Consider the following 27,726-nt stretch of genomic DNA (forward strand, 5'->3'; position numbering starts at 1 on the left):
GTCGCTGCTGCTGCTCTGGGCTTTCCCAGGCTGCAGCAGAGAGGAAATTCATCAGTTACCATGATTTTTCATTGCTCCCATAGGGCTCTGCATAACCAGGATGAATAGTCAGCACATCAGAGAGGGTGCTCGGTGCATGAGAGCCATTCATGTGAATGGAGTCATTCCGTAACCTCCCCATCTTCCCCACCACACTGAACTCTCTCTCTCACAAACCAGTCACTAATTAGGCACAGGACACTCTGGGTGAAAGCTTGGCCCCACTGAAATCAGTGGCAAAGCTTCCTTTGACTTCAGTGGAGCCAGGATGTCACCCAGTGTTGCTGTAATAAATAGTATACTTGTCTTTCACATAAAGTTCTTAAACTGCCTTCTATCACGGAGAACATAGTCCTTTCCCGCAATACCACCTACCTTTACTATGATTTATTATTTGTATTATTGTAGGGCCTAGAAGCCCCAGCCATGGATCAGGCCCCCATCACGATAGATACTATACAAACACAGCTCTCCAGGGAGCTTAAAATCTAAGAATACCACCCACCTGTTATTTAGTGCATTTCATCTGCAGATCTCCAAGTGCCTTACAAAGCAGACAGATTTCATTGTCCCAGTTTTGGGTAAAACACATCAGCTCCCTGTGCCTCAGTTTCTCCAGCAACCCAATGGCAGAACTGGAAATTGAATTCGGGTCTCCTGAGTCCCAGTTCAGTGCACTGTCCACTCAGCCATGCTCCAATCTATGCCTGCAGCACTCAGTAGTCCCAGGCAGTCTCTCCCCTAAGTGCTGGACACATTCAGAGTGATATGGCCATAGACAGAACAATAATGAATGTTGTGACTGTTTCCTAGCTTCAATGAGTGATGCTGGGAAAAAAGGCGGATTATAGAGATAATTAATTAACCCTGTGAGGTAGGTAAATCGCATCATCATTCTACAAATGGAGAAACTGAGGCACAGGTAACACGGGAAATCCATGAGCAAACTATAGAACGCAGTGGGCCCAGCTCCCGGCCCCCCTCGATGCTCCCACCACTCAATGCACCCCCTCCCTTAAGTCCGTTCAGGCAGCAGGTTCCTCGCTCTCTTTCCATGCAGGCACGACAGCAGCTAGTACCCACGTGAATTCAAGACTCCCACACAATGTCTCCTAGCAATAACTGCACCCTGCGTCTCAGCGGTACTGCTCGCCCCAGAGCCTGGCACACCCAGCACTGCTCGCCCGAAGAGCTGCCTCGCAACTGGAGTTTCGTCTCAGTTGGGGTGGCAGCCCCACCGTCCATGCAGAGGATGCAGAGTGCCGCTGGCCAGTGCAGAGGTGTATAATCCTGCGTTTGCCCTTCCTCCCGCCAGGCAGCTAACACCTGCAGGGACCGTACCCCACAACAGGATTTTGGCTGGCTTTTGTGCAGTAGCTGTATGGGGACATCCTTGTGCTCCATGCTCTCCTCGTGTCTATAGACAGGGGCTGGCCAGAATCCGACTCTCCATCCATCCACAACAAGGTGACAGGCACCTCAAACATATGATTAGTTAGACGGAACCAAGAACACGTCCTTATTTACTTTCTCTCCACCAGTCTACACTACGGGATTATTCCGATTTTACATAAACCAGTTTTGTAAAACAGATTGTATAAAGTCGAGTGCACGCGGCCACACTAAGCACATTAATTCGGCGGTGTGCGTCCATGGTCCGAGGTTAGCGTCGATTTCTGGAGCGTTGCACTGGGGGTAGCTATTCCGTAGCTATCCCATAGTTCCTGCAGTCCCCCCCCCCTTGGAATTCTGGGTTGAGATCCCAGTGCCTGATGGGGCAAAAATCATTGTCATGGGTGGTTCTGGGTAAATGTCGTCAGTCATTCCTTCTTCCGGCAAAGCAACGGCAGACAATCATTTCGCGCCCTTTTTCCCTGGATTGCCCTGGCAGATGCCATAGCATGGCAACCATGGAGCCTGTTTTGCCTTTTGTCACTGTCACCGTATGTGTACTGGATGCCGCTGACAGAGGCGATACAGCAGCGCTACACAGCAGCATTCATTTGCTTTTGCATGATAGCAGAGACGGTTATCTGTCGTTCTGTACTGTCTGCTGCCATTGTAAATTGGCAATGAGATGACTTATCTGTCGTTCTGTACTGTCTGCTGCTGTCATGGGTGCCTCTGGCTGAGGTTGGCCGGGGGGCGCAAAGAAAAAAATGGGAATGACTCCCCGAGTCAATCCCTCCTTTATGGTATCTAAAAATAGAATCAGTCCTGCCTAGAATATGGGGCTAGTGTACTAGAGAACCAGTGTATCAGCGAACCAGAGAGCACAGCCGCTCCGTGTCAGATCCCGCAGAAATGATGAGCTGTATGCCATTCACAGGGGGTGCCCCTGCAACAACCCCACCTGTTGCTTCCCTCCTTCCCCAGCCTTCCTGGGCTACCGTGGCAGTGTCCCCCCCGATTTGTGTCATGAAGTAATAAGGAATGCAGGAATAAGAAACAGTGACTTGTTAGTGAGATAAAATGAGGGGAAGGCAGCCTCCAGCTGCTATGATAGTCCAGGCAGGACATTAAGCGGTGCGGGGGAGAGGAGCCCAGCATCCCGCTGCTATGAGAGTCCAGGCAGTACAGAAGCTTTTCTTTACACATGAAGGGTGGGGGCTGATGAAGCTCAGCCCCCAGTTGCTATGATGAGGACGGTTACCAGCCGTTCTGTACCATCTACTGAGAATGACCGGGAATCATTCCTATTTTTACCCAGGCGCCCCCGGCCAGCCTCACCTGAGGCCAGCCAGGAGCACTCATGGGCTGATAACGAGAACGGATACCAGTCCTACTGTACTGTACCATCTGCCACCAGGGAGAGGGGAGAGGATGCTGCTGTTTAGCTCTCCAGCACCCCGTCTACCAGCAGCATGCAGTAGACATAGGGTGACATTGAAAAAAGGCAAGAAATGATTTTTTTCCCTTTTCTTTCGGGGGGAGGGGGTGAAGGGTATAAATTGACGACATACACCCTGAAACACCCAGGAAAATGTTTTTGACCCTTCAGGCACTTGGAGCCCAGCCAAGAATGCAAATGCTTTTCGGAGACTGCGGGGACTGTGGGATAGCTGGAGTCCTCAGTACCCCCTCCCTCCCTCCATGAGTGTCCATTTGATTCTTTGGCTTTCCGTTACACTAGTCACGCAGCACTGTGCTGAGTCCCTGCTGTGGCCTCTGGAGATTTTTTCAAGTGCTTTGTCATTTCGTCTTCTGTAACGGAGCTGTGATAGAACAGATTTGCCTCCCCATACAGCGATCAGATCCAGTCCGGTCCCGTACGGAGCTCTTTTTGGATTTGGTATTGCATCGCCACCTGTGCTGATCAGAGCTCCACGCTGGGCAAACAGGAAATGAAATTCAAAAGTTCGCAGGGCTTTTCCTGTCTACCTGGCCTGTGCATCCGAGTTCAGATTGCTGTCCAGAGCGGTCACAATGGTGCACTGTGGGATACCACCCGGAGGCCAATACCGTCGATTTGCGGCCACACTAACCCTAATCCGATATGGTAATACCGATTTCAGCGCTACTCCTCTCGTCGGGGAGGAGTACAGAAACCGGTTTAAAGAGCCCTTTATATCGATATAAAGGGCCTCGTTGTGTGGACGGGTGCAGCGTTAAATTGGTTTAACGCTGCTAAAATCGGTTTAAACGCATAGTGTAGACCAGGCCTCAGTCGTCTCTTTTCCAAGCTGAAAAGTCCCAGTCTTATTAATCTCTCCTCATACGGAAGCTGCTCCATACCCCTAATCACTTTTGTTGGCCTTTTCTGAACCTTTTCCAATTCCACTATAATGCAGCCACCTCTGCAATTCTGTTAGAAAGGATTAAACGTGTATAAGGGATTTATTTAGACTGTAAGCTCCTTGGGGCAGGGCAGGGGCTGCCCGTGTCTCCTCATTCTGTGTTTCTAGGGTGCCTGGCACAATAGGATCCTGGTCCACGACAGGAACTCATAGGCCCTACTGCAATAGAAATAATAAAATAAAACATTAATCTTACGAACCACCTTGTTTCAGGGCACGAGCCAACCGCTGACCTCCAGCGGTCAGGAAAAAACGTCCCGGATGGCAGGCAATTCCATCACTGTCAAGGAAATACATGCTCGCACCTCCCTCGGAAGCGTCTGATGCCGGCCCTGGTGGAGCAGTGGCCAGAGCAGTGGGCTGGGACTCGGCAGATGACATGCAGCGTCCCAGCCCAGCGGCGCCGCACACCGAATCCTGGCAGAGGACACCAGAGCAAGGATTCCCCCTGGGGTCTTTGATGACTACGCAGGGTTTGTACATTCTCACCCCCCGAAAAGCCCTCGCCCGTGGAGCCGCGTGGAACTCACTCCCCCTGCGGCACAAGAGGGGGGACTGCACCCACCTTGCAAGATTTGAAGCCCAAGGTCCAGAGAGTCCAGCTATTTCTTCTCCCTGATGCTGGGACCCTATAAGGGCTAAATGTTATGTCCTAGGGGCAGCCGGTGTAGGAAGCAATCACTTGAGGCCAGAGAGCAGACAGCTAACCAAAACCTCCATTTTATTTACAGAAACAGAGAGCTCACTCAGCCGGTTGAAACCGGCTGAGCTATCCCTTAATAGTCTAACTCAGTTGCCATAGTAACAAAACCCATGACAACCAAATACACAACACTAAACACATTGCAGAGCCCCTGCTTGGGGAGACCAGGGGTTAGTGCTCCTAAGGGGACAGACAGGAACGGAGCGGCCAGCAGGTTACCCTGCACAGCCACGGTGCCCAGTAACAGGGCCGGCTCCAGAGCCCAGCGGGGCAAGCACCCGCCTGGGGCGGCCCTTTCCTGGGGGGGCGGCAGGCTGGGCCGGCGGACCTGCCGCAGTCATGCCTGCGGGAGGTCCACCGGAGCCCCGGGAGCAGCGGACCTGCCGCAGGCATGACTGCGGAGGGGACGCTCGGCCGGCGGCTCCAGTGGACCTCCCGCAGACATGACTGCGGACGGTTCGCTGGTCCCGCGGCTCGGCTGCACCTCCCGCAGGCATGACTGCGGCAGCTCAACCGGAGCCGCCGGACCAGCGAACCGCCCGCAGCTGCGGAAGGTCCAGCCGAGCCGCGCGACCAGCGGACCCTCCGCAGTCATGCCCGCGGGAGGTCCGCTGCTCCCGGGGCTCGGGGGCGCCTCCCGGGCATGACTGCTTGGGGCGGCCAAATTTGTAGAGCCGCCCCTGCCCAGTAAGCAGCCTCCCCACAGGGTGGGGCAGCTCTGCCCCGCCCCTCCAACGTGACACTGCAGCTACAAGCCAAAAACCCAGCCCTTGGCTCAGCTGCTATTCAATTCTCATGCAGAACCCATGCCAGCCAGTCAGACAGCTGGAAGCCCAGCTCCCAACCACTGATAAGCGTTTGACGAACACTGCACTCTGCAAGGACTAAACTCTCCTCTCACCCCAGAGGGGCTCCCTCCTTGGCAGCTCTCCCAATATTCCATGTTTTTCGTCCAGCCCCAGCTCCTGGAGTCATGTGATGATGTGAGAATCTCAGCGTTCAATGGGGGGGGAAAAAAGCACATTTTTAGCCCTTGCGGGTGCGGAAAAAAAACTTGAAAACATCACCCACGCAGGCACAAAGGCTGACAGGCAAACCACGGGGATTACTCTCTGAAAAAAAATCTTGCCATTTTTAAGCCAACTTCGTGATTTTTGGGGACCTGACTTCGATCGCACAAGGCTGGGGCGCACTGGGGAGGCCGTGTGGGAAAACTGCCGCTGTGCCCACTCTGTAGATTGACAGAAGTCCCGTCTCCAGGGCCGACGCCTTTCAGGCTCCACATTCTGTAAAAACCTGGAAAATCATCCTGATGTTCTGGGGGCTTTTAAATCTACGTACTGCTTTTATGATGAAACTGCTTCCTAATTGGCCACGGCACGCGGCAGCCTGATCTCAGAGCCTGTCGTGACGCAGTGAGGACTACGGTGAGCAGCTGCTACCGTACTGCATCATCATCTAATGCGCCTTATAATTCCATGTGCAGCAGTCATCTAGCATACTAGAAACAGCCACCATCTAGATCAGGGATCTCAAACTCAAACCACCATGAGGGTCACATGAGGACTAATACATTGGCCCAAGGGCCGCATCACTGACACCTTTTCATACAAAGATACAAAAGCTCTCCCGGTCCCGCCCCCACCCCCGCTTCCATGAGCCCCACCCCTTCCCCGCCCCCATTCCAACCCCTTCCCCAAAGTCTCTTCTCCGCCTCCTCCCCCAAGCACGCCACGTCCCTGCTCCTCCCTCCTGGAAAGTCCGAAGCGCCGCCAAACAGCTGTTTTGGAGGTGAGGGGAGCCATGGGGGGGGCCCACAGGAAATAACTCCACGGGCCACGTGTTTGAGACCCCGATCTAGATCAGCGTCACGGGGATCAATTCATTTACTAGGACAGGTTCTGTCCCCCGCCCTGGCCATGCTGTAGGCTGTAGAGCCAAGGGTGGAGAGTCTTGGTAGCACAGACGGATTCTGGGCTGTTCGGAACCGCGGTGAAGTCCACTGACAGCCCTCAGGAGGCTGGGACCACCGGCCTCAAATCCCAAAGGTACAAAATGGGCTTCTCCCGGCAACTCTCAGCCACCGTATGCAGGAGCCGGAGAGCATTATGTAATGACAACGTTCTGCTCCTTTGGCATCTGTCACTTAAACATCTCACACCACAAGCACCAAGCATCACTTTACAAAGAAAAGCCAGGGAAAGGGACCCGGGCCGGATCCTGCTCTCAGTCACAGCTTTGTAAAAACTAGAGTAACTAACTCCCTGGACTCCAGCTGAGTAAATCCAGATTTACAGCACAAGAACAGACCAAAATAAGGCCCGTGTATGTTTCAGCATGCTGCACAGTCTCTGGCAATGTCGAAAACACCCTCTCCTCCCTGGCACTCTGCCCACCACGACATGCAGGCTTCAGGGGGTGGCGTGGAAGCCACAATATGCCTCTCACTTTGCAACTGAGAGCTCTTTATGGCAGTGCTCAGAGACACAGTAATACACCTTGTCCCTTCTGCAAGGATTCGACAAGCACATAAATATTTATCCTGAGGTCACCCATTCATTTCGTTAGGGAAGAACAGAAAGGGATGCAACAGCCAACAGGAAAACATTCTCTGAGGCATGTCTGCACTAGGAACACACACTGGCTGTTCACGAAGCCGCACCCACAGTGTCAAGCAAACCCCCACCGCCCAGAACCTGTATCCGTGTCTGTATTATGTGCAATTACTTTCTAAAAGCTCACTGAGGCTCTGGTACAGAGGCAGTGCAAGGCAAACATAACAGCCAACCCACGCCCCCAAGCTGGTAGATGACAAGACGTCTGCAATCTTCAAAGCATTTTTTACACTTAGGAAAATTCTCCTTGGTACATAGAGGCTGAGCCTCAGAGCCTGATTCTCCTTCCATTTACACCAGTATAAATTAGGAGTAACTCCACTTAACAATGGAGTTACACTGGCATGGACTCACAGACCCCAAAGAGAATTGATCTTATAATTAAGGTGCTCTTCTACTAGGCATTCTGACTAGCAATTATTTTTACTTGCCCAGAGGACCCAACCGTTATGTTCACGGCATACAGACAGAGAAGGTAGAGAAAAACCACCAAATACTCTTTTTGGAAGGTTGCAACATAACACCATAGTTCTTCGATCCAGAACCCTGACACACAAGAACCCAAAACAGAGAGAGACAAAGCAGGCTGCTCTCTAAGGCAGAGCGCCACAGCTCACTCCACCTTGCTCTAGGCTTAGTCTTTGCAGACTTACTGCTGAAGACCCAGATCACATGCTTCCCTACAGAGCCCACTAGTCTGCAAGCAGGACCAGGAAACCCTTTACACTTAAAGTGGCAGTTTGTCATTATAATAGTTTTCAATATATCACACCAACTAAGACCAGAGCCCTGCTGTGCTAGGTGCTATCATATATGAGGTAAGAGGGACAACCCCTGCCTCGAAGACCTTACAGTCTAAGTAGACACAGGGTGACAGGGGAAACAGAGGTGGGGAAGCCACTTGTCCCAAGGGGCATGGCTAGGAACAGTGACCTAGTCCAGTTCCCTATACATGGGACCTCTAGAGATGAGTTCAGGCTGCAAAACTCAAGTCTGGGCTTTGATTTTTGTCCAAACTTCCCACAAGATCTAGGGGGAAATTTTCCAGTCAGGTATTTCAGTCCAGACCCTGCTTACCATCGGGGGTGCCCGCAGTGAGACGTCACCCAGGCTCTACTTCCCCCGCTTTAAAAAACATTTTTTCTGAAGGAGGAGAAATAAAACTGTTCTGGGCAGAGCTCGGGTCTGATTTTCCCATCAGCGCTCCGCCTCCATTCCAGCATCCTTCCCAAGCACAAGCTGTCCCATCAGAGAAACACACTGGCTCAGGCTGGGGCCTGACTCAGCAGGAAGTGGATCTACACCCTCAAGCCAAGAAAGAAAATAAAAGAGGTTTTTCACTAAACCTCAAGGAAAAAACAACCCGATCTCTCACTACAGGGAAAGAAAGGGAATCTCGCGATGGGTGGGATTTCTGTACAAAATGCCACGAAGCGCCAAACTCATTTCAGCCAACACCGTGCAGGTAGCAAAGCAGCTTGCATGGTGAGGGAGCTGCTCGAATCCCTTCTTCTTTGCTGTAGCTGAGCTCACTTCTTGGGAGACTAGCCCTCTGGGTTCTTACAGGACCGGATTCAAAGTTCATTTAAGTCAATGGGAATCTTTCTACTGGTGGAGCAGGCCCATAGAACACAGAGCGTTATACAGTACGAACATTCATTCATTCTCCCAACCCTGCCCGGGAAGGAGGCAAATATTATTTATAGCCACGTGACAGAGGTGAAACCGTGCACAGGCAGGTTAAATGATTTCCCCAAGGTCCCATGGTGAGGCAGAATCCAGGAGCCCTGACTCCTAATACCCCAATCCAACTATTACACCTCATTTGCACCCGCATACGGGCCTGGGTCAGCCCCTCGGGCCTTCCCACAGCCTGAGCCTCATTTTACTTTGGACAGATCCAATCGCAGGATCAGGGCCTTCACAATTCTACCTTCCCGATTCCTACACCAAATTTCCATCCACAAGCACCACGGAATAACCTTCAAGAGCCAAATGCTGCCCGTGGGCGTGCATGACTTCCACTGCATCCACGCAGAGAACTGCGTGTGCATCAAAGGGCAGAAACGGGCCGAGCGAGTCACAACCTACTCTCTACCGTGGGCTTTTTCATTGCCCGTTACCAAAACACAGGTGTTAACAAGAGACTTCTTTGCTATCAGTTTTCCCATTGCCCACCCTGTCTCATCAATGCAACCGTGACACTGCCCTTGTTTCAGGTGGACTGAAGTGCGACAAGGAAGAAGATGGGTGGTGGTGATTATCGTAGTGCCTAGGAGCCCCAGGGCCCATTGTGCTAGGTGCTGTACAGACCCAAAAGATGGTGCCGGCCCCAAAGACACTATCTACATACAGATATTTTGAGCATTGACAGCAGAGGGTAAAATATTTTAAAATCCGTGTGATAATTTCATGGGGCTTTAATAAAGTACGTGGGCCTGTTGTAACGTATTTACAGCTTTACATCCCCACATATGCACAAAGACCATATTTGCAAAATTTGCTGCTGGTCTTTGAATGCCTCCATTTTCGAGCACCTCACTTGGCCTCCGTTTTCAGAGGGGCTGAGCTCACACGGCCCCCAGGCGTCGTCTTTCCTCTTATCTGAACTCTGTCTTAGGCCTGGTCTTCACACAGAAATTGTAACACTTTAATTACGCTGGTAGCACTAATGCAGTAATGCCCCCCCCCATAATAATAATTGGAGACATACCAATCTCCTAGAACTGGAAGGGACCTTGAAAGGTCATTGAGTCCAGCCCCCTGCCTTCACTAGCAGGACCAAGTACTGATTTTTGCCCCAGAACCCTAAATGGCCCCCTCAAGGATTGAACTCACAACCCTGGGTTTAGCAGGCCAATAGCTCAAACCACTGAGCTATCCTTCCCCTTGCAGGAATGGAAATAAGCTATACTGGTATAAAGCCCTTTTATATAGGTACAAGTGAGCGTACACCAAGAGGATGAAGTTGGTTCCATATTCGCCGAACCAGTTACTTATTCGTGGTTCCCAGTTCCTTATTCAAAGGCAAAATGGAACAAGTAATCTACCACTGAGAGCTCTTGACACGTGTCTTGCTTTGGGCTAGCATCAGCGCTTGATAGGCTCCCCATCGAGACAGCTGCGCCCTGTGTCACTGGGGCTCAGGGACCGGGCCCCCACTCCTCACACAGCACCAGGCTCCCTCACGCCGATGCACTAGTGCACTTCGACGGCTTCGCGCTGCTCTGGTACCCGCGATGCTGCCCTCAAACGCTAACTTTACAATTAACACTACAGATCTTCCAAGCCACAGAAATACCGCTCGGCCGCATTCCCTTTGAATTTCTTGCTTCGTGTTCACACGCGACATTTTTTATTTAAAAAAACCCAAGGAAACGGCAAGATTAAACAAACTACGTTAAAGTGTAGTTAAGGTTGAAAGCATGCATCAGCAACTGAAAGGTTACTGAACCATTACAGGGATCTTTTAATTATCCTAAACCCAAGCATTGCAAACCCAGGAATTTCAGAGTTAAGATCATATTGAAAAGAAATCCAAACCTGTTAACCCATAGAAATGAATCATAATGCACCTAAACAGCCGTAACTCCTTAACTTAACCTTAGCTCTGAATTTCCTGGCTTTCCAATGCGTGGTTCTGGGATAATTGCAACATCTGTGTAAAGATTTGCACCCCTAAGTTATGGAGATGTCGTCTCAGCCTTCACTCCATCTTAATGGAGCCTCGTCTTGTAATTCACATTAGGTTTTTTAAAACCCTTTCAAACCAAAGCTACAACTAAGCTCCTCTCCCTGCCCCATGGTCTGTTTCCCCTTTTGCCCTTCCCAACCATCTCTGTTCCTTTTTCACTAGGTGCTACAGTAACACAAATAATAAATGATGATGAAGGGGCCAGGCTGGCCACAACTAAATAACATCTTGTATTTAATCACAGAGCAGACACAGCGCCACAAGTGCAGCAGGAGCGTCCTACCCCCTGACAACGTGCCCCACCCTTGGAGGGCCCACTTTGGGGAGAAGGGGCGTTTGGTCCCCAAGGCCCATTCTAGTCTTGGCAGCTTTTCTTCTCTGTTATCTCCTCACGCTCCTTTTTCTACAGCGTCTCATGCTTTACACGGTTTCTGTTTAGTCAGTTTTTCTCTAGCATGCCCCAAATCCCCTTCCTGGAATGTTTTCTTTTGGATTTAACCTTCTATCCAGCGTGCGTTTCTGGCCTCTCTGATGAGGGTTCAACCGTGGCGGTGGTTTCTGTGCTTCGGACACCCATCCACGGGGACCTGGACTCAAACCCACCAAAGCTGTCATAGAATCATAGAATATCAGGGTTGGAAGGGACCTCAGGAGGTATCTAGTCCCACCCCCTGCTCAAAGCAGGACCAACTCCAACTAAATCATCCCAGCCAGGCCTTCAAAACCTCTAAGGATGGAGATGCCACCACCTCCCTAGGGAACCCATTCCAGTGCTTCACCACCCTCCTAGTGAAATAGTTTTTCCTAATATCCAACCTAGACCTCCCCCCCTGCAACTTGAGACCATTGCTCCTTGTTCTATCATCTGCCACCACTGAGAACAGCTGATCTCCATCCTCTTTGGAACCCCCCTTCAAGTAGTTGAAGACTGCTATCAAATCTTCCCTCACTCTTCTCTTCCATAAGCTAAACAAGCTCAGTTCCCTCAGCCTCTCCTCGTAAGTCATGTGTCCCAGCCACCTCATCATTTTAGTTGCCCTCCGCTGGACTCTCTCCAATTTCTCCACATCCTTTCTGTAGTGGGGCCCCAAAACTGAACACAATACGCTAGATGTGGCCTCAGCAGTGCCGAATAGACAGGAATAATCACTTCCCTCAATCTGTCCCCACAGGCCAGCAAACAGCTGTCTGGTAATAACGTCCTTCAGTCACTAGCAAGGTGTGCTGGATTAGAACTGGTGACCTAGAGGTGAAAATATCCACATCCCATCCCCAGCCACCCAGTCTCCAATCCATCCACCTCTCTTCCTTCCACACTGGGAACTGGGACCCAGGGAGCGATGTTCAGGAATCAGAGCAGGCCTGTCATTTTACAAGATGGGTGGCAGGAGAGCCAACAGAAAGAGTGGACAAGAATATCTAAGAACGTGGGACATTTCTCCTTACCACGTCACTATTCTCTGGGCTGACTGATTTGTGCAGCCAGCATTAGTCAAACTGGGAATGTAAAAAAAAAAAAATCTAGTTTACTGTGAATGATTTATGGGGTTTCTTCACTTCCTGAATTCCTTGGGCAAACAGCTTCCCCCCCCTCCAGGCCTGTCTCCCCTCCCACCGTTTGTCTCTCTTGTCCATTTAGATTGTAAGCGCTTCAGACCAGGGCCTGTCTCTCACTGCACATGTGTGCACAACACCTAGCATGCTGGGGCCTTGAGCTCAGGGAAGGCCTGTAGGCACTTCTCCAATACAAACGACAAATAATAGACACTTGCCCTCTGCCTCCCGTATTCTAACTTAGCCCAGTGCCGCACTGTCTGAGTTGCAAAGACTGCAGGGGAAAGTTTACAGCTAACCAAGCCGTTTGATTGAAATGGAGGGACAATTACACAAGAACTGTTCTGGTCACCTTCTGCTTTGGAAAAATCTTCTCGCTGCCCCTTTTGCGCCCTCCCTTCCCCACGCACAAACATCTACATTTTGGACCGAACTCAGAACAAGCAGCTGGATATGCAGGGGCCACCCCCAGATCCCTTCCATAGCTCGAGGCAAGGACTGGACATAGCTAAGGGCATTCTTGCATTTTCCATTTGCACAGGAGCTCCATGCAACCTCTGCCTGGATGGGAAATGGACATCGTTCCAGAGTCAGGTTTGTCACACACTCCAGCTTGCTCATCTAAAGCAGTAGGTGAGGAGGTTTTAAATCTGCGTGGCTGAGGCCCAAGCTCCCTTCCACATGTTCTCAGCCCTTCCTGAGTCAGACCTCCCATGGCCTCCAATGGGAGCTCTGCCTAGCCAGGCATGAGTAAAACCTGGCAGTTACCGATCCATCAATTCAGCCTCAACTGTTGCTGTGATTTGATCACTGTATCGTTCCGTCCTCTGTGCATTTCGGGAAATTATATTCATTGAGAGCCAATGACGGGTTGGTTTAGGTTCTATGTGCTTGTACATTCCCTTAATAAAATCCATAAAAGTTATACCCCGGTGGTTTCTCTCTTAAGACAGCAACAAGGCTAAACAACCCCCAGGCCAGAGGTGAGCCCCTGGACTCTCCCCTGGATTAATAGCTCATTACGCTTACACTTTCCAGGCTCAGGGCATGGAAAGCCCTGACCTCAACCAACAGGGAGAGGGGCACTGCCTCCAAGCTCCCTGGAATTCCCTGCACGTTTTCGGTTCTATGTCCCGCCTAGCTCTGGCGGGTGACCAGCAAGGCAACCGCCACTCTCTGCAGCACCGTCCCCTGCTAAACCCGCAGATGCACAAGCAGCGCTAACGCCCTCTGGGCTGAGCTGCTGTGTCGAGAGCCCAGGAAATTGACTTCTTCTGGAAAGGGCCCACACCCACAGAGAGCAGCAAGCATCTGGATCGTGACTCTGCAGACCCAAGGGAAGCTTTGGTCCCCGAAATGCGCCTCTGACCCCTGTGCAGCAGCATCAGTTCTTCAGGTTTTTAATCAGGAAGTTGTCCCTTTAAAGCGTGATCAGCAACACGACTGTGAAATGAACCAACCACCCAGATCCCAAACCAAAGCGAGAATTGCTTCCTGCCTGCTAGCTCGGCCCCACGTGCAAGGACCAGCCAGGCCCCCTCCCCTGCCTAATGAAGGCCCAGCAAGATATGTTCTGGGACCAGACCCCAGAGGACATCACTGCAGCCCGTGACCGCGCGAAGCAGAACGCAGCCCAGCCTGCTTGGTGTCAATAATCTAAACAGGCCTGATTCGTGAGCAGCAGAGACAAGAAACCGGATATTTGCCAGTGCATCTCAGACCATTGGCAGCATCACCTCCAGCCATATCCAATGCCACGCTGCCCACCCGACTTCAAACCCCACCACAGAGCTACAGTGGAATGTTACCAGCTGGTCTGAGGAGAGAGCGGCAAAAGGAAGGAAGGAACAGAGAAGGAACTGGATGGGGACGGGGGGAGAAGAACCGACATGAAAATGGAGCCGAGAAGGAAACAGTGGAAAATGATCAGAGAAGGCCTGTGAGAAAAGCAGCAGCGAGGCAGAGGAGAAGAGCTAACATGGTCCATGTGCTGTGCGTCGCTTGGCGGCTTATGCCTAGGGAGCAAGTGGGAAGAGATGCTTTGAACCCTAATTCTGAGCACAAGCCTCCCCTTTGCCTTGCTGGTGGGGGCAGAGCGGAAGGCTGCCTTTCAATTGAATTTCCCTTGGAATTTCACTAGGGTTTCAGTGACTGGGTGCGGGGGCCCGAAAGGTTTGCGAACTCAAAGCAGTTTTGCAAACACCACGAAGAGTCGGAGAAATTCATGCAATCGGGCTCTCACTCCCCAGCCAAAGCCCTTCCCTGTAAACCCAGCCACTCATGACACCGCGCACGACGATTTCGTCCCACGTCCCTTCCTTGTACCATTAATCGCAGCTGCAAGGGAGAGCGAGCTCTGGCCACCCCAAGCTCAGCCAGACTTAAAGCAAACGCGAACAGCAGCCCATGGTGCCCGGCTTTACAAGGGGCTGCCTTCTGCAGCCGGGAACCTACTTTAGAATAAGGTTGGTCTTTTGGTTACGGCATCAGAGTGGGATCTGCAAGACCTGGGTTCTGTTCCTGGCTCGTCCCAGGGCAAGTTGACTAGGGTATGGCCACGCGGGAGCTGGAATTTCCTGCTCAGGTAGACATACCTGCGCCAGCAGCGATTGAGCCAGCGTGCTAAAAATAGCAATGCTGCCATGATGGGGGGAGGGGCTAATTGCCCCAGGTATGATCCCACCTGAAACCCTAGACGTACTCAGGTCTGGTAGCTCACCCCACCACTCCTGCAGTTACACCTGTCCGAGTTGGAAATTACAGCTCCTGTAGAGACAGTCCGCGACTGACTCGCAGGTACAGGTCTCTCCACCTCACTTCCCCATCTGTAAAATGGGTATAACAATGCATCCTCTCTCCTACCCTTAGCCTGCTTTGCCTGTGTAGCTAGGCTTTAGCACAGGGAAAGGGGCTGTCTCTCACTATGTGTCAGCACAATCATCTCTGTCATGCTACTGCAATACTACCAATAATAACGGATTCCTCCCAGGTTTCGATAGCCCCAAGGAGTCGGCCAGTTCAGCCGCCAGTAACCGTGAAGGGCAAGGACAGGCCCAGAAGGTAGTTCCCATTGTTACTTATTAGGTAGAGAGGAAAATGTCCCCCTGCAAATTGCCATTTACGACTCTGGTTTGGCTTTACGGAGAGCACTCTAATAAATTAAACCCAGGGCTTACGTTTGTTTTTGTTTAGGCCAATAGACCCTATTATTTTCTTTAATACAGCCAAATTAATTAAAGGAAGCAACTAAATGGACGTCAGTCACTCACTTATGTAAATAGACACATCCTGAGTTAGAAAACAGCTCAAATGGCTATTCCACGGGAGGTCTTGAAAGCTGCAGGCCATCTGGCATGTCATATTTACCAAGGTAAAAGAATTATGTTATCATGAGAAATTAAAACAAAAATCATAGCCTACAAAGCACCTATTAAGGTCCCGGTTCCGCAGAGCAATTAAGCATATGCTTAACAGCCAATGGGTCTTGAGCCCATGCTTATGTGCTTGGCTGAATTGGGGCCTTCAAAAGTGTAAACTCCTTTAAAAAAGACACAACAAAAAACCAGAACACCTCCCACTCCGGAGACAAGAGGTTCCAGATTGCATCCACAGCTTCCAGTGCTGACAATCAAATTCCTGAGCTGCTTTGATTCACATCCAATCTGACCTAATAATCTCTTCTTCCCCCTATGCTGCTGCATTCTTCTCCTCTGGTGACAGAGCATCCGATTCTTCTGGGAATTCCTAATGCTGGGCTGACTTTTCTTTTGCATTTAACAGCATGTGTCTTAAAAATATCAGCTGAAAAAGACTTTTTTTAAATTTATTTTTTAGTATTTCTATCTGGTACAAACTGTGAGTTGTCCAGACTCTTGGGTGGATTTTAGCCAAGTTGGCCAAAAGAGGAAGAACGAATACACTAAATAAATAAACCACAACCCACCCCCACAGGCACGCTGAGTCTGCTTCAGCATGATGGGATCCGTAAATCTAGCTAAGCTACTGATGCCGAACAAATGACCAGCAACCCGTTACAACACACCCGAGTGACACATGCCAAATCGCTGTCACCCAGAGAGAACTAGGGACCCAGGCCATACCAGAGAGGGCAGATTTTTCAGTTCACTTTTTGGGGGGGAAAAAAGCATTGCTGGAAAACTTTGTATCGACCAAAGTTTTTGTTGGCCTGGAGCGATGTGGAATATTGATCGGGGGTGGAATCACTGGTTAAGCCTCAGCAGCAGAGAGGAGCTGATCTTTAAGGGGAAAAGCACTTTTTTAGGGAAGGGGGGGTTGCTGTGTTTTGAATGAGCGGTGTGGCTTCATTCCTGCTCCCTCTCCATCCCAGCCCCACTTCGAGCAGTGCCAGGGAGGGGAGCCCTCCACATCTGGTTTCACTCAGCTCTTCGCTTCCCTGCACACCCCCACCCCCTGCCTCCTTTCCCTCTTTTCTTTCCAAAAAAAAGGAAGAAAAAGGAATCGATCTAGAGCAGCCGATGCACAAAGGAACCGAGCACCCCCCCCCCCAACTCTCTCCCTCCCAGACACACTCCCAGAGTTGGAAAAACGTGTGTAAACTCTACCTGAGCGAGCAGCGCCGAGACGCAGACCAAGGCTCAAGACGCAGACCAACGTGTATTGCAGCATCCGTGGCCATGGAGAGCAGGCGAGATTAGTGAGTTTCATGCCCAGGGAGAGGTTTTGCTGAAGGTTTTTTTTTTTTTTTTTTGGATGGAGGCTGGATTCCTCCCCCCCACCACACACACACAGTCTCTCGCCTTCTCTCCTTGCAGGACTCCTGAGCTGGGTAACTGGTTTCTCCCTTCTGTCCTCCTCTTGCTCAGGAGGGGAGGACGCTGGAGGAGAGGGGGGTGGAAAGACAGAGAGAAGGAGGAGAGGAACACCAAAAAAAAGAAAAGAAAAGAAAAAAGTGGCTCTGCCTGTCTGCTAATGGTTCAAAGAAAGCTTCCGAGTAGACACTGCGTCACCGGAGAGCCAGTCACTTGTGGGCTGATCCCAAAAAAGCAGGGAAGGGGAAAGAGAGAAGGGAAAAAAAATGTTTCAGGCTTAGCAAACTGGAAGCAAACTTCGGAGGAGCTTGGCAGGAAGCGCTGCACGTTCGCACCGGGAGCTGCTGCAACACTTTGCAGCGGGGAGTTGGGGGCGGGCAGCCTTTCCTGTGTGTATTGCAAAGCAGTTTTGGGGGGTGGGAATGGGATGAAATACACGGACCCCGGCCGGGAGGTCAACTATTCAGACCTACCAGCTCCCACCCTAAACGCCACAGTTCCCCTCTGCAATGGGAGCTCGGGGGGCGGTTTGCTGTTGTCTTTGTTAATTGCAAGCAACTGTGGGGGAGAGGGAGCCGGGGATGCTCCCTCCCCCAGGAGATTAGCTCGGCAAAATTCCCACCTCCAAGGCGGCCAGAGTCCTTCTAGATTTTACAAATAATGTAAAACCAAATGCACTGCTGCAAACACCCCCCCCCCCGAATCATGCACCATGTTGCAAACTTCTATGATCTGTCTCCTCCCCATCCTCTTGCCGCCAGGTGGGACTAACTGCCCCCGGAGTCATTCTCCCAGGGGAACAGGGCACCGTGATTTTAAGGCCACACACAGTGATCTGCACCGGTGCACAAATACAACCCAGGAATGTTCCTCCAGCGAGAGCGACTCCACTGCCCCAGCGCCTTGGGAGGACTGCGCTGAGCAATTGGGCTAACTCGCTCCAGCTGTAGCCTGTTCCCCCTGGTGGGCCAGCCAACGCCAGTGAAACCCGCCACGCCAGCCTGTGCGTGTGTGGATGGGACCTGAGTTAGGGGCAATGCTTGACTTAAGCCTGTAGCCAAGACAAACCCTAAGGAGGCTGTGTGCCCCCCTGGAACTACGGAGCATCATCTGATGCTGCTCAGCTTGTGGAAGAGCCCACGGTCTTTTCCTGCCTCCGGAAGGATAGTTCTGGAGTCCGCCCTAGTGGATGGAAATAAGGAATAGGAGAGACAAGGCTTTGTTTTAAGGGCCAGTTTAGGGAAACACCATTGCACTTAGCCCATCATGGAATTGTCTCTCAAGTGTGCAGTGCAATTATCATAAGCTTCAAGTTAATGTTTAACAGGGTCCTTGTTCCCAGTTGTAACGCATGTCAGTACATCGCACAGTAAAGGATGGGGGGGTCACCCTAAGGGACAAATCAGTGAAAGAAGGGACGTTCTGCATGAGGTCCGACAAGATGATCTAATGATCCCTTCTGGCCTCAAAGCCTAGGAAACATGGAGCCCCCAGGATGCTTTCCTCCAGCCCACAGCTCACCTGGCCTCCGCCCAGCAGGCTGGCCCATCCTTGCTGTTCCTGGGGATCCAAGAGGGCGTGGGGGGTTGGCTGGAGGATGAGATGAGGAGTGAGCATAGTCTGCTTCAGCATGGACCACACGTGCCTCTCCTAGGGTGACCAGACAGCAAGTGTGAAAAATCGGGACGGGGGGTGTGTGGGGGGGTAATAGGAGCCTATATAAGACCGACCCAAAAATCAGGCCTGTCCCTATAAAATCGGGACATCTGGTCACCCTAGCCTCTCCTGCCCGCCGCTCCCAAGCAGCAGCCCTCTGCCCAGCGCTGCCCCCACGGGCCGGTTGGCACTAGACGGCGTCACCTGAGGCACAGAGGTTCGTAGCCTGGGCGCATCCACCCTGGTCTCTGCGAACGTATAACCTGCAGCCTCCCCTGGCCTGCCAATCAATTCCCCAGAGGCAGAAGAGGCGGGGCCAGACCAACCCAAAGGGCAGGCTGCTTTCCCCCATCCCCCACGCACCTGTACCTGCTGCACCAGGCCAGCAGTTCCTCCTCCACCTCCCGCTCCCCCTTCCAGAGGAAAACACCCAAAGGGAGAGAACTAGGAGCAGGGCCGGGGGGAGCCAAAGATGCTCTGGGAATCTCCACTGAGCAGGATGAGAAGAGCCCGCGGGGGTGGGGGAAATGCCCCTGCAGGGTTCGGGGAGGAACAAGGGAAATGGCCAGTGCTGGGGAAAGAAAGACAAAATTCTTAAAGTGATGGAGGTGGGCATGGGGGGGGGGGGAAGGCGGGGGACAGGGGTTGCCGGGCACACAGAGGGCAGTGGGGATGCATCAGAACAGGGCATCTGCCACCCAGTTGAGCAGTTCTGATTTCACCCAGCACCAGGGGACGGGGACAGCTGGTAGTGACCCCTCGATTTAGGCTGCCCAGCACTTCCCGTTAGAAAGGCTTCTTGCTACCTTTGATTTGAGACAATCTCCCACCTCCGTTGTTTGCAGCAGGTCTTTGAGCAGCTCCTCCATGCAAGGACGCCGCAGGGGTCCTCCACCCTGAGGGGTCAGCAGCCCTGCATTGGGGATCCAGCCCTAAAATGCACCATGTGCTGGCACTCGCAGTATCGTCCCCCAAGCCAAGGTGTCTGGGTGTCAATGGAAAGGGCGTTCTGGGATACACTGAGAGTTTCACCAGGCTAAGGGACATGCAATATATACGTGGAACAACTGGGGAGGTGGGGAATAAGACAGGAAGACTATTTTGAAGCATTTGGAGGAGAGGAAGGTGACCAGGAACAGTCAACATGGATTCACCAAGGGCAAGTCATGCCTGACCAACCTGATTGCCTTCTGTGATGAGATAACTGGCTCTGTTCATACGGGTGAAAGCAGTGGATGAGATATATCTTGAGTTCAGCAAAGCTTTTGATATGGTCTGTCTCAGTATTCTTGTCAGCAAGTTAAAGTAAAATGGATTGAATTAATGGACTATAAGGTGGATAGAAAGCTGGCTAGACCTCTGTGAGGTGACCAGAAACCAGAGAAGTCACCCTGTGACTTCATTGCCAAGCAACCTTTCCCCCGCTAAACTAGTCTATATTGTTCAGGGCTCTTCCGTTTCACTGGGAGGGCACTTCAAGTCAACGACCCTCTTTTGTTACACTTCTGCCACCAGCCCTTGGAATTTCAGTCCAACATGGCTGCAGACAGCCAACAGAGAAGGCAACGGGGTTGCACCTTCAAAATGGAGGTTGCAGCTTGGTAAAGATACATAGAGCGAGGTCAAAATCTCACCCAGAATCAACAGTTTTACTGACATTCAACAAATCATGACACCCCTTCCTCATTCACTGCACTGGAGGGATGCACCAGTGGGCAGAATTAGAATTGCACAGACAACAGTAAATCTGACATTTCCTACATTGCAAGCTGCATATCATTTGTTTAACACAGTTGTGTGTGTGCGCAATACAAAGATAGAACACAGCGATCCCCATGTAGGGCTACCAGGAAGCAGTTCCTGGATAGGGGGTGGCAACAGACACAGACACACACGAGCTTCTCATGTTCTTGTGTCTCTGTCCTCCCAGATTCTGGCCTGAGCTGGGAGCAGCAAGTCAGACCAAGGGACTGTCAGAGACTACGTGGGGATTTTTTCTGGAGCGAATGGAAGCAGGAAGATTTCTAGCCAGTTTTGCAGCCCGCGCACATTCAGCTGAGGATAGCGTACACAGCCGAGCTGCTGGAGATCGGCCTATCACTCATCCCCCCAGGAGACAGGGCTACCCAGAGCAAAGTATCTTTAGGCAAGTCCAGGGCATGCTTTCCACATAGACGCCCTCATGACATCGACACAGCTGATTCGAAGCACAGCAGATGGGAAGATTCTGCCAGGGATGGCGTAAGCTTTGTGATATGTGGCAGCATTTCAAGCCCTGCCAGACGTACAGCTGTCTTAATGATGCCTCTAGGAGAGCACAACTTGGGAAGCAGCATGGGCTGTCGCACAGAGCACTGGAGTCAGGATTGTCATGGTCCTGCCACTGACCTGCTGGGTGATCTTGAGCAAGTCACTTGGCTGCTCCGTGCCTCAGTTTCCCTCCTTGTAAAATGCAGTAATGATACTTCCCCTCCTTTTCAAGGTGCTCCGAGATCTCTGGTAGAAAGGCTCTACATAAGAACTTATCCCTGAGAAGTGTTTAGAAAGAAGAGGATGCTCGTGGGGAGTCAGGACACCTGGGTTTTGTTAATGTCTCTACCACCAACTGTTCCCAAGTTGCTTCAGCTATCTGTGCTTCAGTTTATCCATCTGTAAAATGGGTGTGATAATGCTGCCCTAAATCACTGGTCGCTGAAAGCACATTAAGTTTCTGGATGGCAGTGGAGTATTAATCAGTTACTCTTGGATGTGAGAGATGGGCTGAATTGGAGAGAGCTTGCTCACATCTGCCCGTGTGTGACATGCAGAGCTGCTTACAGCTTGGCAGCTAGGGCTTGTGCTTTAGAAGAACAACATGCCGAGTCCTACTTCCGCCAACCACCCTGCATACTGTGTGCGCGGACCGTGCTGAACATCTGACAGCCCCGGTGGCTGTCACTCTGCAGTCATGGAGGCCTTCCAGCTAGGTTTCACCCACCGTTAACAACCTCGCCGACTCACTGAATGTCTCAAACTGCTCTGAGATCTTGCAATGACCGTGTCATTACCAACCTTCCTCCAGCCTGGGGAGCAGGCCAGCCTGGAACGCTGTAGGGTTCAGGGAGCACCTGGCTCCCCTGATTGCTGCTCCCAGAAGAAAAGGGAGCAAGAAACCTGTTGGATTAAAAGGAAAGGAACCAAATAAGCGACAAGCTGGTGGCTTGCCAAGATTACAGGTCTCGCGTCTCCTCTCTCCTTGGGGGAGCTCATTCGCTGGCATCGCATGTGCATCCAAAAGCATTTCCGCTTCTGAGGTGGCTTCCCGCCCCTGCCAGAGTCTTTGGGTTTTCACTTGCCTTTTGCTCTTTTCTTGCCGAGTGAGAGAAAAGAATCGGTTTCGGATGGTGTTTGGTTAACGCCTCTGGTCTGGTGTGATCAGCGTCCAGCCTGGTTCTGGCTACTTTTACTTCTCGCTCAGCCCCCGTTTTTATTCACATTTCTTAGTAGGCTTAGCTGGGAGAACCACTGGGATAGAGCCCATCTCCATTCAAATGTCTCTGCTGGACCAGCCCAGTTGTGCGCACTGACTGTCGTTTGCAATAGCATGAATTGACTCAGCAATGCTTTGACTGTCTCCTTTTGAGTTTCTGACTTTCCACGGAGGGACGGACGCTGCTAATCAACTATCACTGGCCCGTCCCCAGGTTTCCCCGCTTTGGCAGCTCTCATGTAATGTTAAACTGGGGTATCGGAAATCTCTTGTTGTCTGGTTCTTCTTTCAGCCAGTAGGCTATTAACACCAGACCCGATCTCAGGTCTTTTCAAAATCACAACTAGCGCAGCAACCTGCCTGGGACGTGGAGGAGGCACCAGAAGTCAGTCAGTCTGTGTGCACAGGGCTGGAATGCCAGCTGCAGTTGCAGCACCTTTGTAAATAGTTATGAGCATGGTGTCCTTTCATGTTATTACCCAGCACCCTCTGCCTAAAATAACTAGCGCCAGACAGCTTGCACATGTGCAAGTCCCTTTTTAGCATGGCATGGCTTCGCTGGGGTTCTGCTCCAGTGCAGCTGTACTAGCGTTTGCATTCAAGTTCCCACCAAGGCCTCACTTACACCAGAGTGACTCTGGCATGACACCCTTGCATTTAAGGCTGCCACCTCTTGGGGGAAAAGCAGTTTACGGAAGTGTAGTCACTACTGCATGAGTTTGTGCAAATTATTGACCAAGTTAAGGTCCATGTCTGTGACTAATTTGCAGTGGAAGCGGGTGTGTAATTTGTTTAGAAAAGGTCCCATGCTGATGCAGCGCTGGTGAAAGGCCTTGGATCGACCGTCCTGGTAAATAAAATCTGTTTAGCCAGGGGGGTGAGCTCCCCACACATGCTGCCCGTACCCCTCGTAAAGCTCACCTTGGTTTGTCCCTGGATTTGGTTCATGCACGTGGGGAAGGAAGCGCTGCCTAGTAAGGGAACTCAGGGAAGGTATTGAGTAGTGGCGGTTTGAGCGCCTGGTGTTTGTGAGGAACACTGCAGCTGTTTGAACCCACCCCTTGTTGCTGCTGCCAACACTGGCATAGCAAAGATGCTTATATGGCCGTGTGAGGGTTAGAGCCTCTGGTTACTGGGCAGTATGGCCTAATGGCCAGAGTCCATAGAATCGCTCGCCCTCCCACTCCACCGGGCCCCCAACAGCGGTGTAGGACCTTGCCACTGGCTCAGCAGAGGGGTCCTACCAAAACACGCTGAGGCTTACCGGGGGCAAGGTACCAGTGCGTCACCCCCTCGCCCCCCAGGTCGCTTCCTACTGGCCTGAGAGTTGGGTCTCCCATGAGTCCCTGGGTTCTCCGCGGGCCTCCGGGTCGGTCGCCTCCTCGGGCTCCTCCCATAGTAGGGCTTTGAGCCGGCCTGGAGAAGCTCCGATTCCCGGTCCTTCCCTGGGGGCCACCCGCACTAACTGAGCTGGGCTCCCTCCTTTTATACTCCCAGAGCACTTGGAGCATGCCCAGTACGGAAGGGGCGGGACTTCCGCCATCAGTGCTAGCGGCCTGACGCTGCTGGGGCTAGCGGGGGCAGGACGGCCCTGTCACAGGCCCCCAGGACTGTATCTGAGGGTGAAGGCCCACGAAGGAAGTTATGTGTTGCAATGATGAGCATCACAGCGCTGAACAATTTTTAGGTGCCTAGAAAAATCACAAGAACGACGCTGCCATTTACAAAGCCTGTGCTAGGCACCAAGGCTCCCTCTACAATGAATGGGGAGAGACAGGCACCTGCGACGGTGACCCACAAAGCCTGCACATTAGGTGGGAGGCACCTAAGCTAGCCCGTGGGCGATGCCGATGACCGGGGTGTGTCCTAAGAACCATGCTGGGGAGAAGGGGGCCTCTTCCAGCAAGGTGCTGTAGGGAGGGTCGGATTCTTTCCGGCACTGAGCACAGATCCTGGAGGAGCCCCACCCAGCCCCGTCAGGAAGTCTGTAGCCAAGGCCGGTTGTTGCTCACTCGGATTCTCAGTTCTCTTTGGGGCCCCGTCAGTACCTTTCATTTAGGTTTTGCCAAACAATGGGGGGTGGCGTTATGGCAGCTTGGCGCCAGTTCAGTAGCTGCCCAAGTCCGCATGCAGAGACGGCCTTAAAAACAGGTAGACAAATTTTGTTTTCACTTTCGAAAACAAAACAAAAACCCAAATAACTTTTCCCTTCTTCATAAATCAGGCAGTTTTCAGACCGAGCCAAAGTCACGGGCTCTAACAAAGGGCTTAAAAAGAGAAGCTGGTTGCAGCCTTAAAAGTGGAAAAACTGCAGCCTCCACATACGGATTCTCTGATCATACATGGCTGGATCTTTTTCCTTCTGGACGTGACCACACAGGAGCTGATTCATCACGCCTCGGCCCCCTGACGCTCTCTGAGCTGGCAGCGGAAGCATTCGGAGTGCAAAGGAATGCAGAATCAGGGCCCAGCCTAGATCGCCTGGTTAGTGACTGAGTTTGCAAACCCCAGTTTCCTGCCGTCCGAGCCATTTGGACGGTTCTGGCCAAGCAGAGGCACACAAGGGAAAGTTGGCAATAGGGCGACTGCTGATGAATTTCTTAATGTGCTCGATAAGTCATGTGTCATCGTTCACCTATTTTTTTGGCCACGGATTATTCAGCTTCCGCGAGACGAAGTTGTTCTCTCTTTGCCGTAGCAATAGCTAGAGTCATGCGCGTGTTTCATCAGCCGAGGCACCGTCGCTTCTGGAGAGATCAGAGCGGATGACATTTTCCATCCAGCTCTTCTGCACCATTAGCTGAAGTTGCTAACAGGAGTCGGAGCAAGAAAACTATCCCAGTAGCTTTGTCCCATTCCCTGGGAGGGTTACAGCACAGGCAGTGGTCTTGTTGCTCTCATGTATTAAGCACAGCTGAACTTGGGCCAGCCTTCAAGGGACACCCCTGGTGCTGCAGGAGGTATGGGTGATGATTGCACCGTGAGACAGTTAGGAACAAACGCGCCAGGCTCCATGCTATCAGGGAACTCTCCTTTGGAGTGACGTTTAAGACCAGAGGGTCCTGACCATTGGTGGACATTAAAGATCTGCTGATTCTTTGCGCTGACATTGGGTGGTGAGGTTCCCCCTCGGGGATGGAGAGCGTCTCACGCACAGCTTAGCGCTTTCTAAGCTAGCGGGTCATCTTTAAACCAAGATGGGATGTTTTCCTAGGGTGACCAGATGGCCCTGTTTTATAAGGACAGTCGCTATTAGGGGCTTTTTCTTATATAGGCTCCTATTACCCCCCCACCTCTGTCCTGATTTTTCACACTTGCTGTCTGGTCAATCTATGGTTTCCGAAAAGATATTTTCTAGTTAAAACTGGAAGGGTTTCCGGGGGGGCGTTGTCTGACCTCCCGCTTTCCTCGATGTCGATTTGCGAGCTGTCATGTAGCAGTTTTTGTATTGCCATAGCACTAAGCACCCCAGCTCCTTAACCAGGACCCCGTTGTGCAAGGTGCTGGACGGACACAGAACAAAGTAAGTTACCATAGGCTCCATGTCCGGGTCCTTGTGGAAGGGCCGTCGATTGCAATTCCACTGTGTTATTTGTTCCTTGGCTTTTTTCCACATACACAAGACTTGGCTGTTACCTTCTCTTCTCTCTTCTATCAGCAGTGTACTGCGCATACATGATCTGGTTCTTGGCTTGTGTGAGATCTCATGAGTTGAGGCCAATAAAAATAAGACTCAGGGTGGGGGCAGATTGGAAAGTTCATCCCACTCCAATACTGCACTGGCTCAAGCCTGGGAGGAGAATAATTTGCCTTGAGACTCTCCTTCAGGCGTGGAATGCAGAAGTATCATCAGACACAGCTACCCCGTCTGAGCCTCTCCTGTCCTGCGCCCTTCACTATGCAGAGTTGATGTGCTCATCAGCTGAGCCATGAGGGGAAGGGAGGGGTAAAACACTATCCTAGCACTCCAGAGAGACAGGTTCAGGTCCTGCCTCTGCCACAGACTTCTCATGTGACCTTGGGCAAGTCACTTATTCTTGCTGAGCCTCAGTCCCCCTCCTCTCCCTCCAGCTGTAACAGGAGGAGAATATTTTGCTATGGCACAGGAGCCAATGAAGTGCAGTGCTTTGATACAGTCAGGGCAAGGATTATATGAAGAGGCAGAAAAGGTTTTTTCCCCCCAGGCCTCTCCGATGCTACACCTGAAGCTGGCGTTTGCTCTGTCATGAACGTGAATTCCCAGTGCAGGGTCTGTGTGGTGGATGACACCATAAGCACCCAGAAATCCTTCCCAATTTACACCCCTGCCGACAGAGAAGAGGGCAACCAGGCAGTGCTGCTGGCATATTCCTTCCAAAGCGCCACGCCAGCTGAGATGCGTCTGAGCCCTGCCCAGAGCGCCACCACCAGCTTTGCAAGAGGGAGCTCCTGAGATGCAGCTCCTGGCACAGGCCTGGGCCCTGCTTTGTGTTTCGAGCTGTAGTGCTAACCCCAGCGGAGCTAAGGCTCACGCTGAGTCACCGGCTGCAAAGCATGCTCATGCTACTAGAAAACAGGAGCACCCGTCACGCTCAGCGCTCTGTTTGCACCAACCTGACTTCATTTCTGGCCCCCAGCTGGAGCGGCGCAAGCCAAGATCAACACCCACCCGGCAGGCAATGGCTGCGCTGAGGTCACCGTTTCGAAAGGAAAGAGGGAATCAAGCGAGGCTGGAGATCACCTCGCCCAGGCACAGGGCGGTGCTTGAGCCCGCGTCTGTGTCTGGAGGGAGGGGCTGCATGCCGGCCTCCGTCTGTCAGAACCGCGTGTCCTCCATGGGGATGACGAGGGAGGGGCATCAGATATTACCAGGCTTTGCCATGCCCTGGATGACAGTCTAGGAGAGCAGGCGGATGCCGAGGGCCGCTGAACACTGAAGTCAATGAAAGCAATGAGGGCTCACGATCTCTGCCTGTCCAGCCCTGGAGTTGAAGGGCTCTGTGCTAGCCACTCCCAGAGGAAGCAGAGAGCACGGTCTAATGGTTAAGAGACAGGGATGAGGATGTTCTGGATTTCCTTCCCAGCTCTGCCACAACCCTTCCCCACTCTGTGCTTCATTTTACCCATCAGTAGAACAGGGATAGTAATACCGGGGGAGGGTGTTGAGAGAGAGAGAGTGTGTGTGTATATGTGTGACCTGCACATGAAAACCATGACAATAGAATGCAATATTCTAGAGAATATACAACAGATACAATATTCAAAATATGCTGCATGGCAAACTCTGTAGCAGAGTCACACAGTGACTTTGGGCCTCATTATAAGAACAGCCAGACTGGGTCAGACCAAGGGTCCATCCAGCCCAGTATCCTGTCTTCTGACAATGGCCAATGCCAGGTGCCCCAGAGGGAGTGGACCTAACAGGCAATG

At 51.8% G+C, this 27,726-nt stretch overlaps 1 protein-coding gene across 2 annotated transcripts in view; it reads right to left on the bottom strand.

Moving 5' to 3' along the window:
* MRC2 (mannose receptor C type 2) overlaps positions 1-26,969 on the bottom strand; it is a 103,232-nt gene extending 76,263 nt beyond the window's left edge. The window contains exon 1 of one of the 2 annotated variants that reach the window (XM_044999737.1): positions 26,911-26,969. In XM_044999737.1, coding sequence (XP_044855672.1) covers positions 26,911-26,920 — 10 coding nt within the window. In that variant the 5' untranslated portion in view covers positions 26,921-26,969. Of the gene's footprint in view, positions 1-16,985; positions 17,519-26,910 lie in introns of those variants that run through there. The other variant, XM_044999736.1, reaches the window with a different exon arrangement.
* Positions 26,970-27,726: the final 757 nt, after the last annotated feature.

This window comes from Mauremys mutica, chromosome 25 (assembly GCF_020497125.1).
Source record: "Mauremys mutica isolate MM-2020 ecotype Southern chromosome 25, ASM2049712v1, whole genome shotgun sequence".
NCBI lineage: Eukaryota > Metazoa > Chordata > Testudines > Geoemydidae > Mauremys > Mauremys mutica.